Source organism: Oncorhynchus mykiss, chromosome 10 (genome assembly GCF_057628025.1).
Source record: "Oncorhynchus mykiss isolate SJ-2025 chromosome 10, ASM5762802v1, whole genome shotgun sequence".
NCBI lineage: Eukaryota > Metazoa > Chordata > Actinopteri > Salmoniformes > Salmonidae > Oncorhynchus > Oncorhynchus mykiss.
Genome location: NC_143031.1, coordinates 53,222,943 through 53,235,021, shown reverse-complemented (window position 1 = coordinate 53,235,021; position 12,079 = coordinate 53,222,943). Strand labels below are relative to the sequence as shown.

At 42.0% G+C, this 12,079-nt stretch overlaps 1 protein-coding gene across 3 annotated transcripts in view; it reads right to left on the bottom strand.

The window, feature by feature from the left end:
* LOC110534264 (uncharacterized) overlaps positions 1–12,079 on the bottom strand; it is a 42,414-nt gene that overhangs the window by 4,374 nt on the left and 25,961 nt on the right. For 2 of the 3 annotated variants that reach the window (XM_036933362.2, XM_036933363.2), the window contains 4 exons: positions 2,455–2,609; positions 2,115–2,291; positions 1,910–1,992; positions 1,698–1,802 (listed from right to left, as the gene is read on the bottom strand). In XM_036933362.2, the coding sequence (XP_036789257.2) occupies positions 1,698–1,802; positions 1,910–1,992; positions 2,115–2,291; positions 2,455–2,609 (520 nt within the window). The remainder of the gene's footprint in view (positions 1–1,697; positions 1,803–1,909; positions 1,993–2,114; positions 2,292–2,454; positions 2,610–12,079) is intronic. The other variant, XR_016483820.1, reaches the window with a different exon arrangement.

Genomic DNA, 12,079 nt, shown 5'->3' with positions numbered 1-12,079 from the left:
TGTATGCCCATGGGCGACTTGTCTTGGTTCCCCCTTTTCCAACCAGCAAACAAACACTATACTCACAGGTGAGGACAAAGTGATATGGAGGTGCTCAAACAAAAGAGAGCTCAATACATAAAGAGCGATAGAGACATGAAACAGAGCGATCTACAGACATATGGCATTTACAGAGAGATTGAGCTCCAAAGCAAACAACTGACAGGGTTTTTAAACCAAGGGAAAGGAACTGTGATTGGGTAGGAAACAGGGAGGTGTCTTCTGATTGATGATTGATTGGGGAGTGACGATTCTCACCTGTGAGGGGAGAAGGAGGGAAAAGAACACAGGATACATACACACACACACACACACACACACACACACACACCCACAGGATACCTGTATCCGTAACACGCTACAATGTTGGCAAACCTGTATGTGGGACTTCCTCCCGTTCTTCTATGCAGATCCTCTCAAGCTCTGTCAGGTTGAATGGGGAGTGTTGCTGCACAGCTATTTTCAGGTCTCTCCAGAGATGTTAGATCGGGTTCAAGTACAGGCCCTGGCTGAGCCACTCAAGGACCTTCAGAGACTTGTCTCAAAGCCACTCTTGCGTTGTCTTGGCTGTGTGCATTGTCCTGTTGGAAGGCAAACCTTCACCCCAGTCTGAGGTCCTGAGTTCTCTGGAGCAGGTTTTCAAAGATCTCATTGTACTTTGCTCTGTTTTTCTTTCCCTTGATCCTGATTAGTGTCCCTGCCCCTGAAACATCCCCACAACATGATGCTGCCACCACCATGCTTCACCGTAGGGATGTTGCCATGTTTCCTCCAGACGTGAAGCTTGGCATTCATGCCAAAGAATCTTGTTTCTCTTGGTCTGAGATTCATTTTGGTGCCTTTTGGTAAACTCCAACCTGGCTGTCATGTGCCCTTAGGAGTGGCTTCCGTCTGGCCACTCTACCATAAAGGTCAGATTGGTGCAGAGATGGTTGTCCTTCTGGTAGGTTATCCCATCTCCACAGAAATACTCTGGAGCTCTGTCAGTGACCGTATGGGTTTCTTGGTCAACTTCCTGACCAAAGCCCTTCTCCCCGCATTGCTCAGTTTGGTACTGCGGCAGGCTGTAGAAAGTCTTGGTGGTTCCAAACTTCTTCCATATAAGAATCACTGTGTTCTTTTGGGCCTTCAATGCTGAAGAAACTGTATGGTACCCTTCCCCAGATCTGTGCCTAGACACAATTTTGTCTCGGACAATTCCTTTGACCTCATAGCTTGGTTTTTACTCTGACATGCACTGTCAAATGTGGGACCTTTTGAAGAGACAGGTGTGCCTTTCCAAATCATGTTCAATCAACTGAATTTACCACAGGTGAACTGCAATAAAGTTGTAGAAACATCTCAAGGATGATCAATGGAAACAGGTTTCACGTGATCTCAATTGAGTATCATAGCTAAGGGTCTGAATACTTATGTAGATATGGTATAGTTTCTTTGATAAATCTTCAAACAATAAATGGTTCGCATTATCATTATGGGGTATTGATGGGGGGGAAAACTAAATCCATTTTATAATATGGCTGTAATGTCATTTTGGGGGGGAAATGTCAAGGGGTCTAAATACTTTCTGAATGCACTGTAAGTCTTCCAATAAAGATGCTTGACAATTCAGTAGGAATTTTGTACTGAAAGTATATTTCCTTGTTTGTTCCACCTACCCTCATGGGTCTTGCATAGCACGTTGATAATGTCAGCAGGCTCCATGGTGAGCTCATCAGCCTGCTGGGCAACGTATTGTTCCACACACTGCACCTGGGGGCAATCTATAATCCCACAAAAGGTTAAGGCTACAATTTCACTTCAGGGAAGTATGTGCATCTAACTAAGAAGGTTAATATTTTATAACTGGGTTTGTCATCTATTTACTCACCCCAGTCCTCATAAACAACCTCTTCCTTTCTGGTTGGGTCATTTAGGGAAGGGAATGCTGCCATCCACCGGTGCATATCTGACCTAGAGAGTGAAAGTAGAAACTGTGTACAACACTGTGATGCATTTTGGTCTTTATTCTTCAGTGTATAGTGCATTATCTGAGAGTTGGTTGGTTGGGAGGCTGTGTGTGTGTTTTCTCTCACTCTGAGGGGGCCTTCAGCAGGTGTTCACAGGCCATGCCTCGGTGGTTCTCCAGCAGTAGCAGACAGAAGGAGTGCTCCAACTTGGGCCCTGGGTCCTCCGCTCCAGCCCCAAACCCCGCGGGCTGGACCTGCACCAGGGAGCGGTGGGTGTGGTCTGTCACCATATAGCGCTCTGAGCTGGACAGGAAAGGAGAGAAACTATACTCAACTTGCATATTCACCACCCAGCAGGCAAAACAAGGTTGAAATATTATGACAACCAGTTGCCCACAGCACATTTTCTGACCATTTAATTAAATGCAACTGTTGGTCAGTATGTGGAGTATATCCTTTTGCTTGCCTCTTTTTGCATGTGATGATGAGTAGGTCATTAAAGAGGAAGAGGTAGATGGGGGTGAGTTTGAGACGAGAACTGAATAGGGAGGCCCCTTTGGATAGCTCATATAGCTCTCCTCTCTTCTCCAGGAAGCGAGCCTTTGAGACAATGGGAACAGCCTGCATGTGGACATGGTGGAGAGACAGGGTCTCAATCAGTGAGCTTCACCCAATCAAACATTTTTAAAGACCTTTTCTGCAGTTGTCACAAAGGCTTTGTTCACACAAGCAGCCCAAATGTATATTTTTTTTTCTCACTCATTTGTCTTTTGACCAACTGGGGCCTGATTTCCCAAAAGCATCTTAAGGGCATTTTCACCAGATTTTTTTTTTTCATGAGTGGCCTTATTTCTATTACAGCACATTGGATTACTCTCATTCATATTCCATTCACCCAGTTCAATGTAAGGATAGGTTTAGGCTACTACATAATACATAATACTCAAATGATCCCTATACTCATCATGAGGTTGTGACAACCTAGCCTATGATTGAAAGTTTACAATGTAGGTGCACACAGATCGAGAGACATTTGAGGTGACAGACGGTGACATTCATTCATGGCTTGCACACTTGCCTGCATCTAGCTGATATCGGGTGTAATCATTAGTCCAACAGATGCAAACTAGTTTCTATTGGACAAATTAAGGTATGTTTTGTTCCGTTTTCTTCAGTTTAAGAACATTTTTAACAGAATCAGTGGAATGAATACACCCCTGATAACGCCTGAACACAGTTCACTTTCATAGCAGCCACGTTGTATTCCTGGCTTTCCTCCTCTCACCTCTAACCTTCATTTGTGGACTTCAATGCACAACGCATCAGCTGTATGTGACTACGCAAAAAAAAAAATCCAAGCCAAAACGCTGCACACAGCCTACGTCATTGTCACCATATTAGCTAAATAAAGTCATAGTCAGCATAGCTAATAGAACTAACGCATTAGTAAACCCACTACAATCACACAGTAATGTTATTGCGCAGTCAGTAAGCAGTCACACCGGAAGATACATTTGTAATACCAAAAGCTTACCTTGACTTGGAGGAGTTCAAGTGTTGTGTTGGAAAGTCATAGCGATCTACTGTAGCTAACATAGCATCCCTCTGTTTAAGCAGGGTGTTTCAGTAGGCTAAACTAGCTAGATGCATTTGCTAGCTAAGTAAGTGAAAAAGAAAGTGTCACTCTTGCTTCTTAATTTTGGAAGAAATGAATTTGTTCAAAACTGTTAAACTATTGTCTTTCACTCTCTTTGAGCCAAGTACTCACCACATTTTATGCACTGCAGTGCTAGCTAGCTGGAGTTTATGCTTTCAGTACTGGATAATGTGTCAGTTCATGCTGCAAGAGCTCTGATAGGTTGGAGGACCGGAAGTTGTCATAATTACTGTGTAAGTTTATGGAAGGGGGTGAGAACCAAGAGCCTCCTAGGTTTTGTATTGAAGTCAGTCTACCAAGAGGAGGACGGGAGCTAGCTGTCCTCCGGGATACACCAATGTGCCATCCCTACAGAGTACTGTTGCAGCTACTGTAGACCTTCAGTGCAAAACAGTGTGTTTTAGTGTTATTTGGTGATGTGAATATATTTGGTTTAGTTTTCAATGTTTTACCATTTTTAATTTGAAGTATTTCACTGAGGAGGATGGTCTTCCCCTTCCTCTGAGGAGGAGCCTCGGCTGCTAGAAACAGAAGTTGTCACATCGACGGTACTGACTTCAGGAAAGTCCTGTGGGACTTGTGGGGGCCGTAGAGCAAAAACGAAGAACATTGTGTTTTTGAGAGTCTTCCCTTTCCATAGAGTGGTCATTATAGTTTCTAGACTTCGGACGCTAGAGACATTTTGTGAGAAGACAGATTTTCGGGATGGCTCATTGTCTAAAATAAACACAGCTATAGCTCAGCCACCTTCCACCGCAGATGCAGAAGGCCGCCATAGGAGGATGTGAGAGATTGAGACGCAGGCTCTCTACCTTAAACTGGTGGATTTTGATGAGATTTTTAAAATCGTGTTACTTATGTTTTATTTAACCTTTAACTTCTTGCGACTCTTAAACCCGGATCCGGGAGCGTAATCATCGCCTCAAACTAACAGCGGACATAAATCTTCCTAAAAAATCTTCCTATTCATGAAAATCACAAATGAAATATATTGAGACACAGCTTAGCCTTTTGTTAATCACACTGTCATCTCAGATTTTCAAAATATGCTTTACAGCCAACGCTAGACAAGCATTTGTGTAAGTTTATCATGGCATAGGCTCTGCTAGCAGGAGGCAACATTTTCACGAAAATAAGAAAAGCAATCAAATTAGATAATTTACCTTTTGAAGAACTTCGGATGTTTTCACTCAGGAGACTCCCAGTTAGATAGCAAATGTTCCTTTTTTCCAAAAAGATTATTTTTGTAGGCGAAATAGCTCCCTTTGTTCTTCACGTTTGGCTGAGAAATTGACCGGAAAATGCAGTCACTACAACGCCAAACTTTTTCCAAATTATCTCCATAATATCGACAAACATTGTTTAGAATCAATCCTCAGGGTGTTTTTCACATATCTATTCAATAATATATCCGTCGGGACAATTGGTTTCTCATTAGAAGCGATTGGAATAATGGCTACCTCAGTACTTTACGCAAGATTTTCTGCGGGAGCCATCTTTTGCTCAATGTGGTACCTTACGGCTATTCTTCAACATAAATGCGTAAAAAGACGTCACAATGCTGTAGACACCTTGGGGAATACGTAGAAAGCGTAAGCTCATTCGTAGCCCATTCACAGCCATATATACAGTGCCTTGCGAAAGTATTCGGCCCCCTTGAACTTTGCGACCTTTTGCCACATTTCAGGCTTCAAACATAAAGATATAAAACTGTATTTTTTTGTGAAGAATCAACAACAAGTGGGACACAATCATGAAGTGGAACAACATTTATTGGATATTTCAAACTTTTTTAACAAATCAAAAACTGAAAAATTGGGCGTGCAAAATTATTCAGCCCCCTTAAGTTAATACTTTGTAGCGCCACCTTTTGCTGCAATTACAGCTGTAAGTCGCGTGGGGTATGTCTCTATCAGTTTTGCACATCGAGAGACTGATATTTTTTCCCATTCCTCCTTGCAAAACAGCTCGAGCTCAGTGAGGTTGGATGGAGAGCATTTGTGAACAGCAGTTTTCAGTTCTTTCCACAGATTCTCGATTGGATTCAGGTCTGGACTTTGACTTGGCCATTCTAACACCTGGATATGTTTATTTTTGAACCATTCCATTGTAGATTTTGCTTTATGTTTTGGATCATTGTCTTGTTGGAAGACAAATCTCCGTCCCAGTCTCAGGTCTTTTGCAGACTCCATCAGGTTCTTCCAGAATGGTCCTGTATTTGGCTCCATCCACCTTCCCATCAATTTTAACCATCTTCCCTGTCCCTGCTGAAGAAAAGCAGGCCCAAACCATGATGCTGACACCACCATGTTTGACAGTGGGGATGGTGTGTTCAGCTGTGTTGCTTTTACGCCAAACATAACGTTTTTCATTGTTGCCAAAAAGTTCAATTTTGGTTTCATCTGACCAGAGCACCTTCTTCCACATGTTTGGTGTGTCTCCCAGGTGGCTTGTGGCAAACTTTAAACAACACTTTTTATGGATATCTTTAAGAAATGGCTTTCTTCTTGCCACTCTTCCATAAAGGCCAGATTTGTGCAATATACGACTGATTGTTGTCCTATGGACAGAGTCTCCCACCTCAGCTGTAGATCTCTGCAGTTCATCCAGAGTGATCATGGGCCTCTTGGCTGCATCTCTGATCAGTCTTCTCCTTGTATGAGCTGAAAGTTTAGAGGGACGGCCAGTTCTTGGTAGATTTGCAGTGGTCTGATACTCCTTCCATTTCAATATTATCGCTTGCAGTGCTCCTTGGGATGTTTAAAGCTTGGGAAATCTTTTTGTATCCAAATCCGGCTTTAAACTTCTTCACAACAGTATCTCGGACCTGCCTGGTGTGTTCCTTGTTCTTCATGATGCTCTCTGCGCTTTTAACGGACCTCTGAGACTATCACAGTGCAGGTGCATTTATACGGAGACTTGATTACACACAGGTGGATTGTATTTATCCTCATTAGTCATTTAGGTCAACATTGGATCATTCAGATATCCTCACTGAACTTCTGGAGAGAGTTTGCTGCACTGAAAGTAAAGGGGCTGAATAATTTTGCACGCCCAATTTTTCAGTTTTTGATTTGTTAAAAAAGTTTTAAATATCCAATAAATGTTGTTCCACTTCATGATTGTGTCCCACTTGTTGTTGATTCTTCACAAAAAAATACAGTTTTATATCTTTATGTTTGAAGCCTGAAATGTGGCAAAAGGTCGCAAAGTTCAAGGGGGCCGAATACTTTCGCAAGGCACTGTATAAGGAGTAATTGGCATGAAGCGCTTTCAAAAAATGCGACACTTCCTGATAGGATTTTTATCTGGGTTTCGCCTCTAACATCAGTTCTGTTGCACTCACAGACAATATCTTTGCAGTTTTTGGAAACACAAGAGTGTTTTCTATCCAAAGCTGTCAATTGTATGCATATTCGAGCATCTTGCCGTGACAAAATATCCCGTTTTAAAACGGGAATGTTTTTTTATCCAAAAATGAAAATACTGCCCCTAGAGTCACAACAGGTTCAATTATTTAACTATGCAAGTCAATTAAGAACATTCTTATTTACTATGACAGCCTAGGAACAAGGGGTTAACTGCCTTGTTCAGGGGCAGAAAACAACATATTTTTACCTCATCTTTCAGGGGTTCGATCTAGCAACCTTTCGCTTACTGGCCCAATGCTCTAACCACTAGGCTACCTGCCGCCCCTTACACTATGTCATGACGTGGCCCTTTCTGGGTATAGATCGTGGCATCCCTTTCTCTCTCTCTCATTCCTACACCCAGGTTCTGTTATCTCAGTTTGTAAATTCTTGGAGGAGACTCTCCTCCTGGCCATGCAGTGTAGAGAGAGAGAGAGAGTGGGTTTCAGGCATTTAATTATATCGCTATTTCTGACTTTTGTGGTGCACCTGCCTGGTTGAAATATGATTTTCATGTGTTTGTATGCGGGGCGCTGTCCTCAGATAATAGCATGGTGTGCTTTCGCCGTAAAACCTTTTTGAAATCTGACACAGCGGCTGGATTAACAAGAAGTTAAGCTTTATTTTGATGTATAACACATATTTTCAAGAATGCTAAATATTTGAATTTTGTATTTTTGAATTTCGCACACTGCAATTTCGCCGGATGCTACTGTCCCACCTCCCCATAAGAAGTTAAGGGTTGCAGTGAATTCACTAGCAGTGGTTACTGGAACTTATAGGGTTGACTCATTAGTGTCCATAGACACACAGGCTTTGTTTAACCTCTAGTGACACCCCATTATGTGAACGGGACCATTATCATCATCTGACACTAATTAGCATAACGCAACGGATATAAATCTTCCTAGAAAATGTTCTTATTCATGAAAATCACAAGTGAAATATATTGGAACACAGCTTAGCCTTTTGTTAATCACCCTGTCATCTCAGATTTTCAAAATATGTTTTACAGCCAACGCTAGACAAGCATTTGTGTAAATGTATCATAGCCTAGCATAGCATTATGCCTTGCTAGCAGCAGGCAAACTTGTCACGGAAATCAGAAAAGCAATCAAATTAAATTGTTTACCTTTGATGAACTTCGGATGTTTTCACTCACGAGACTCCCAGGTAGACAGCCAAAGTTAATTTTTTCCCAAAATATTATTTTTGTATGCGAAATAGCTCCGTTTGTTCTTCACGTTTGGCTGAGAAATCGCCCAGAAATTGCGGTCACCACAACGCAGAAAAATATTCAAAATTAACTCCATAATATCGACAGAAACATGGCAAACGTTGTTCAGAATCCATTCTCAAGGTGTTTTTCTAATATCTATTCGATAATATATCCGTCGGGACAATTCGTTTTTCACTCTGACCGATTAGAGTAATGGCTACCCATTTTACGCGAGAATCTCTCTCGGAGCCACCATGTGACCACTTACGTAATGTGGCTGCCCACGGCTATTCTTCAACAGAAATGCGTAAAACTATGTCACAATGCTGTAGACACCTTGGGGAATACGTAGAAAGCGTTAGCTCGTTGATGGTACATTCACAGCTGAATAGGGAGTCATTGGAACGCAGCGCTTTCAAAACCTGGGGCACTTCCGGATTGGATTTTCCCAGGCTTTCGCCGGCAACAGCAGTTCTGTTATACTCACAGACAATATCTTTACAGTTTTGGAAACGTTAATGTTTTCTATCCAAAGCTGTCAATTATATGCATATTCTAGCATATTTTCCTGATAAAATATCCCATCTAAAACGGAAAGTTTTTTTTCCAAAAATGAAAATACTGCCCCCTAACACCAACAGGTTAATGTCAGTGGCATGTCATTGGTAAAAATATAAAAGCGTAAAGGGCCTGAAGAGCTGCCCTGTGGTACACCACACTTTACATGTTTAACATTAGAGCAGCTTCAATTAACGAAAATCACCTGTGTTCCAGTAGATTGCCATATCGTGGATTCATAGCCATCTGAGGTTCAAAAGCCATAACACATACAGTACCAGTCACAAGTTTGGACACACCTACTCATTCCAGGACTTTTCTTTATTTGTACTATTTTCTACATTGCACAAAAGTGGAGACATCAAAACTATGAAATCACACATATGGAATCATGTAGTAAACTATTTTTTTTTTTATCAAATATTAAATATATTTTGATTTGTTTTCTTCAAAGTAGCCTCCCTTTGTCTTAAAGACAATTTTGCACAATCTTGGCATTCTCTCAACTAGTTTCATGAGGAAATCACTTGGAATTCATTTCAATTAACCCTTCTAGCGCAGGGGTTCTGCTAGCGGAACACCTCTACAAAATATTTTTGGGAAATATTTTCACACATTGACAAGTCCAATACAGTTACACAATACATGTCTTTTTTGTTCGATAATGTGCATATTTATATCCAAAAATCAGTTTACATTGGCGCCTTTCGTGCAGTAATGTTTGGATTCAAAAAACAAACAGTGATTTTGCAGAAATACTAATAATAAACATTGATAAAAGATACTAGTGTTGTTCACATAATTAAAGATAGACTTCTCCTTAATGCAACTGCTGTGTCAGATTTCAAAAATACTTTATGGAAAAAGCATCATCTGAGAACGGCACTCAGAACCATAAACAGCCAGAGGAATAGCCGCCATTTTGCAATCAACAAAGTTAGAAACAATACCATAAATATTCACTTACCTTTGATGATCTTCATCAGAAGGCACTCTCAGGAATCCCAGTTCAACAATAAATGACTGATTTGTTCCATAAAGTTCCATCATTTATGTCCAAATAGCCACTTGTTGTTAGAGTGTTCAGCCCAGTAATCCATCTTCAGGAGTCGCGAGCATTTCATCCAGACAAAGACTAATGGAACTTTGATTTTTTTAGAAACATGTCAAACGATGTATGAAATCAATCGTTAGGATGTGTTTAACATAAAACATCAATAATGTTCCAACCGGAGAATTCCTTTGTCTGAAGAAAAAGCACTGGAACGTGAGGTAAGTGCGCGTCATGAGACCAAGGCTCTCTGCCAGACCACTGACTCAAAGAGGTCTCATGAGCCCCTCCTTTATAATAGAATCCTCATTCAAGTTTCAAAAGATGGTTGACATATAGTAGAAGCCCTAGGAAGTGCAACCCCATCCATATCTCAATGTGTACTCAGTAGGCCAAGCTTTGAAAAACTACAAACCTCAGATGTCCCACTTCCTGGTTGGATTTTTCCTCAGATTTTCTCCTGCCATATGAGTTATGTTATACTCACAGACATCATTCAAACAGTTTTAGAAACTCCAGGGTGTTTTCTATCCAACACTAATAATAATATGCATATACACTGCTCAAAAAAAATTAAGGGAACACTGAAACAATACAATGTAACTCCAAGTCAATCACACTTCTGTGAAATCAAACTGTCCACTTAGGAAGGAACACTGATTGACAATAAATGTCACATGCTGTTGTGCAAATGGAATAGACAACAGGTGGAAATTATAGGCAATTAGCAAGACATCCCAATAGAGGAGTGGTGACCACAGACCACTTCTCAGTTCCTATGCTTCCTGGCTGATGTTTTGGTCACTTTTGAATGCTGGCGGTGCTTTCACTCTAGTGTTAGCATGAGACGGAGTCTACAAACCACACAAGTGGCTCAGGAAGTGCAGCTCATCCAGAATGACACATCAATGCGAGCTGTGGCAAGAAGGTTTGCTGTGTCTGTCAGTGTAGTGTCCAGAGCATGGAGGCGCTACCAGGAGACAGGCCAGTACATCAGGAGATGTGGAGGAGGCCGTAGGAGGGCAACAACCCAGCAGCAGGACCGCTACCGCCGCCTTTGTGCAAGGAGGAGCAGGAGGAGCACTGCCAGAGCCCTGCAAAATGACCTCCAGCAGGACACAAATGTGCATGTGTCTGCTCAAACGGTCAGAAACAGACTCCATGAGGGTGGTATGAGGGCCCGACGTCCACAGGTGGGGATTGTGCTTACAGCCCAACACCCTGCAGGACGTTTGGCATTTGCCAGAGAACACCAAGATTGGCAAATTCGCCACTGGCGCCCTGTGCTCTTCACAGATGAAAGCAGGTTCACACTGAGCACATGTGACAGACGTGACAGAGTCTGGAGACGCCGTGGAGAACGTTCTGCTGCCTGCAACATCTTCCAGCATGACCGGTTTGGCGGTGGGTCAGACAATGCTAGACTTCATGTGGCTGGAGTGTGTCAGCAGTTCCTGCAAGAGGAAGGCATTGATGCTATGGACTGACCAGCCCGTTCCCCAGACCTGAATCCAATTGAGCACATCTGGGACATTATGTCTCGCTCCATCCACCAACACCACGTTGCACCACAGACTGTCCAGGAGTCGGTTGATGCTTTAGTCCAGGTCTGGGAGGAGATCCCTCAGGAGACCATCCACCACCTCATCAGGAGCATGCCCAGGCATTGTAGGGAGGTCATACATGCACGTGGAGGCCACGCCCACTACTGAGCCGCATTTTGACTTGTTTTAAGGACATTACATCAAAGTTGGAAGAGCCTGTAGTGTGGTTTTCCACTTTAATTTTGAGTGTCACTCCAAATCCAGACCTCCATGGGTTGATAAATTTGATTTCCATTGATCATTTTTGTGTGATTTTGTTGTCAGTACATTCAACTATGTAAAGAAAAAAGTATTTAATAAGAATTTTTAATTCATTCAGATCTAGGATGTGTTATTTTAGTGTTTTTTTGAGCAGTGTATTAGCATCTGGGACAGAATAGGAGGCAGTTCACTCTGGGCACGCTATTCATCCAAAAGTGAAAATGCTGCCCCCTATCCCAAAAAGGATAACAGGTGTGCCTTGTAAAAAAGTTCATTTGTGGAATTTCTTTCCTTAAAACCTGTTAAGGATATGGCAGACATACGCCCCCTTTGGAGAGATTGGGTACCCCTAGTAAACTGGAAAAAAAATCTGTCAAAAATTGCTAATATA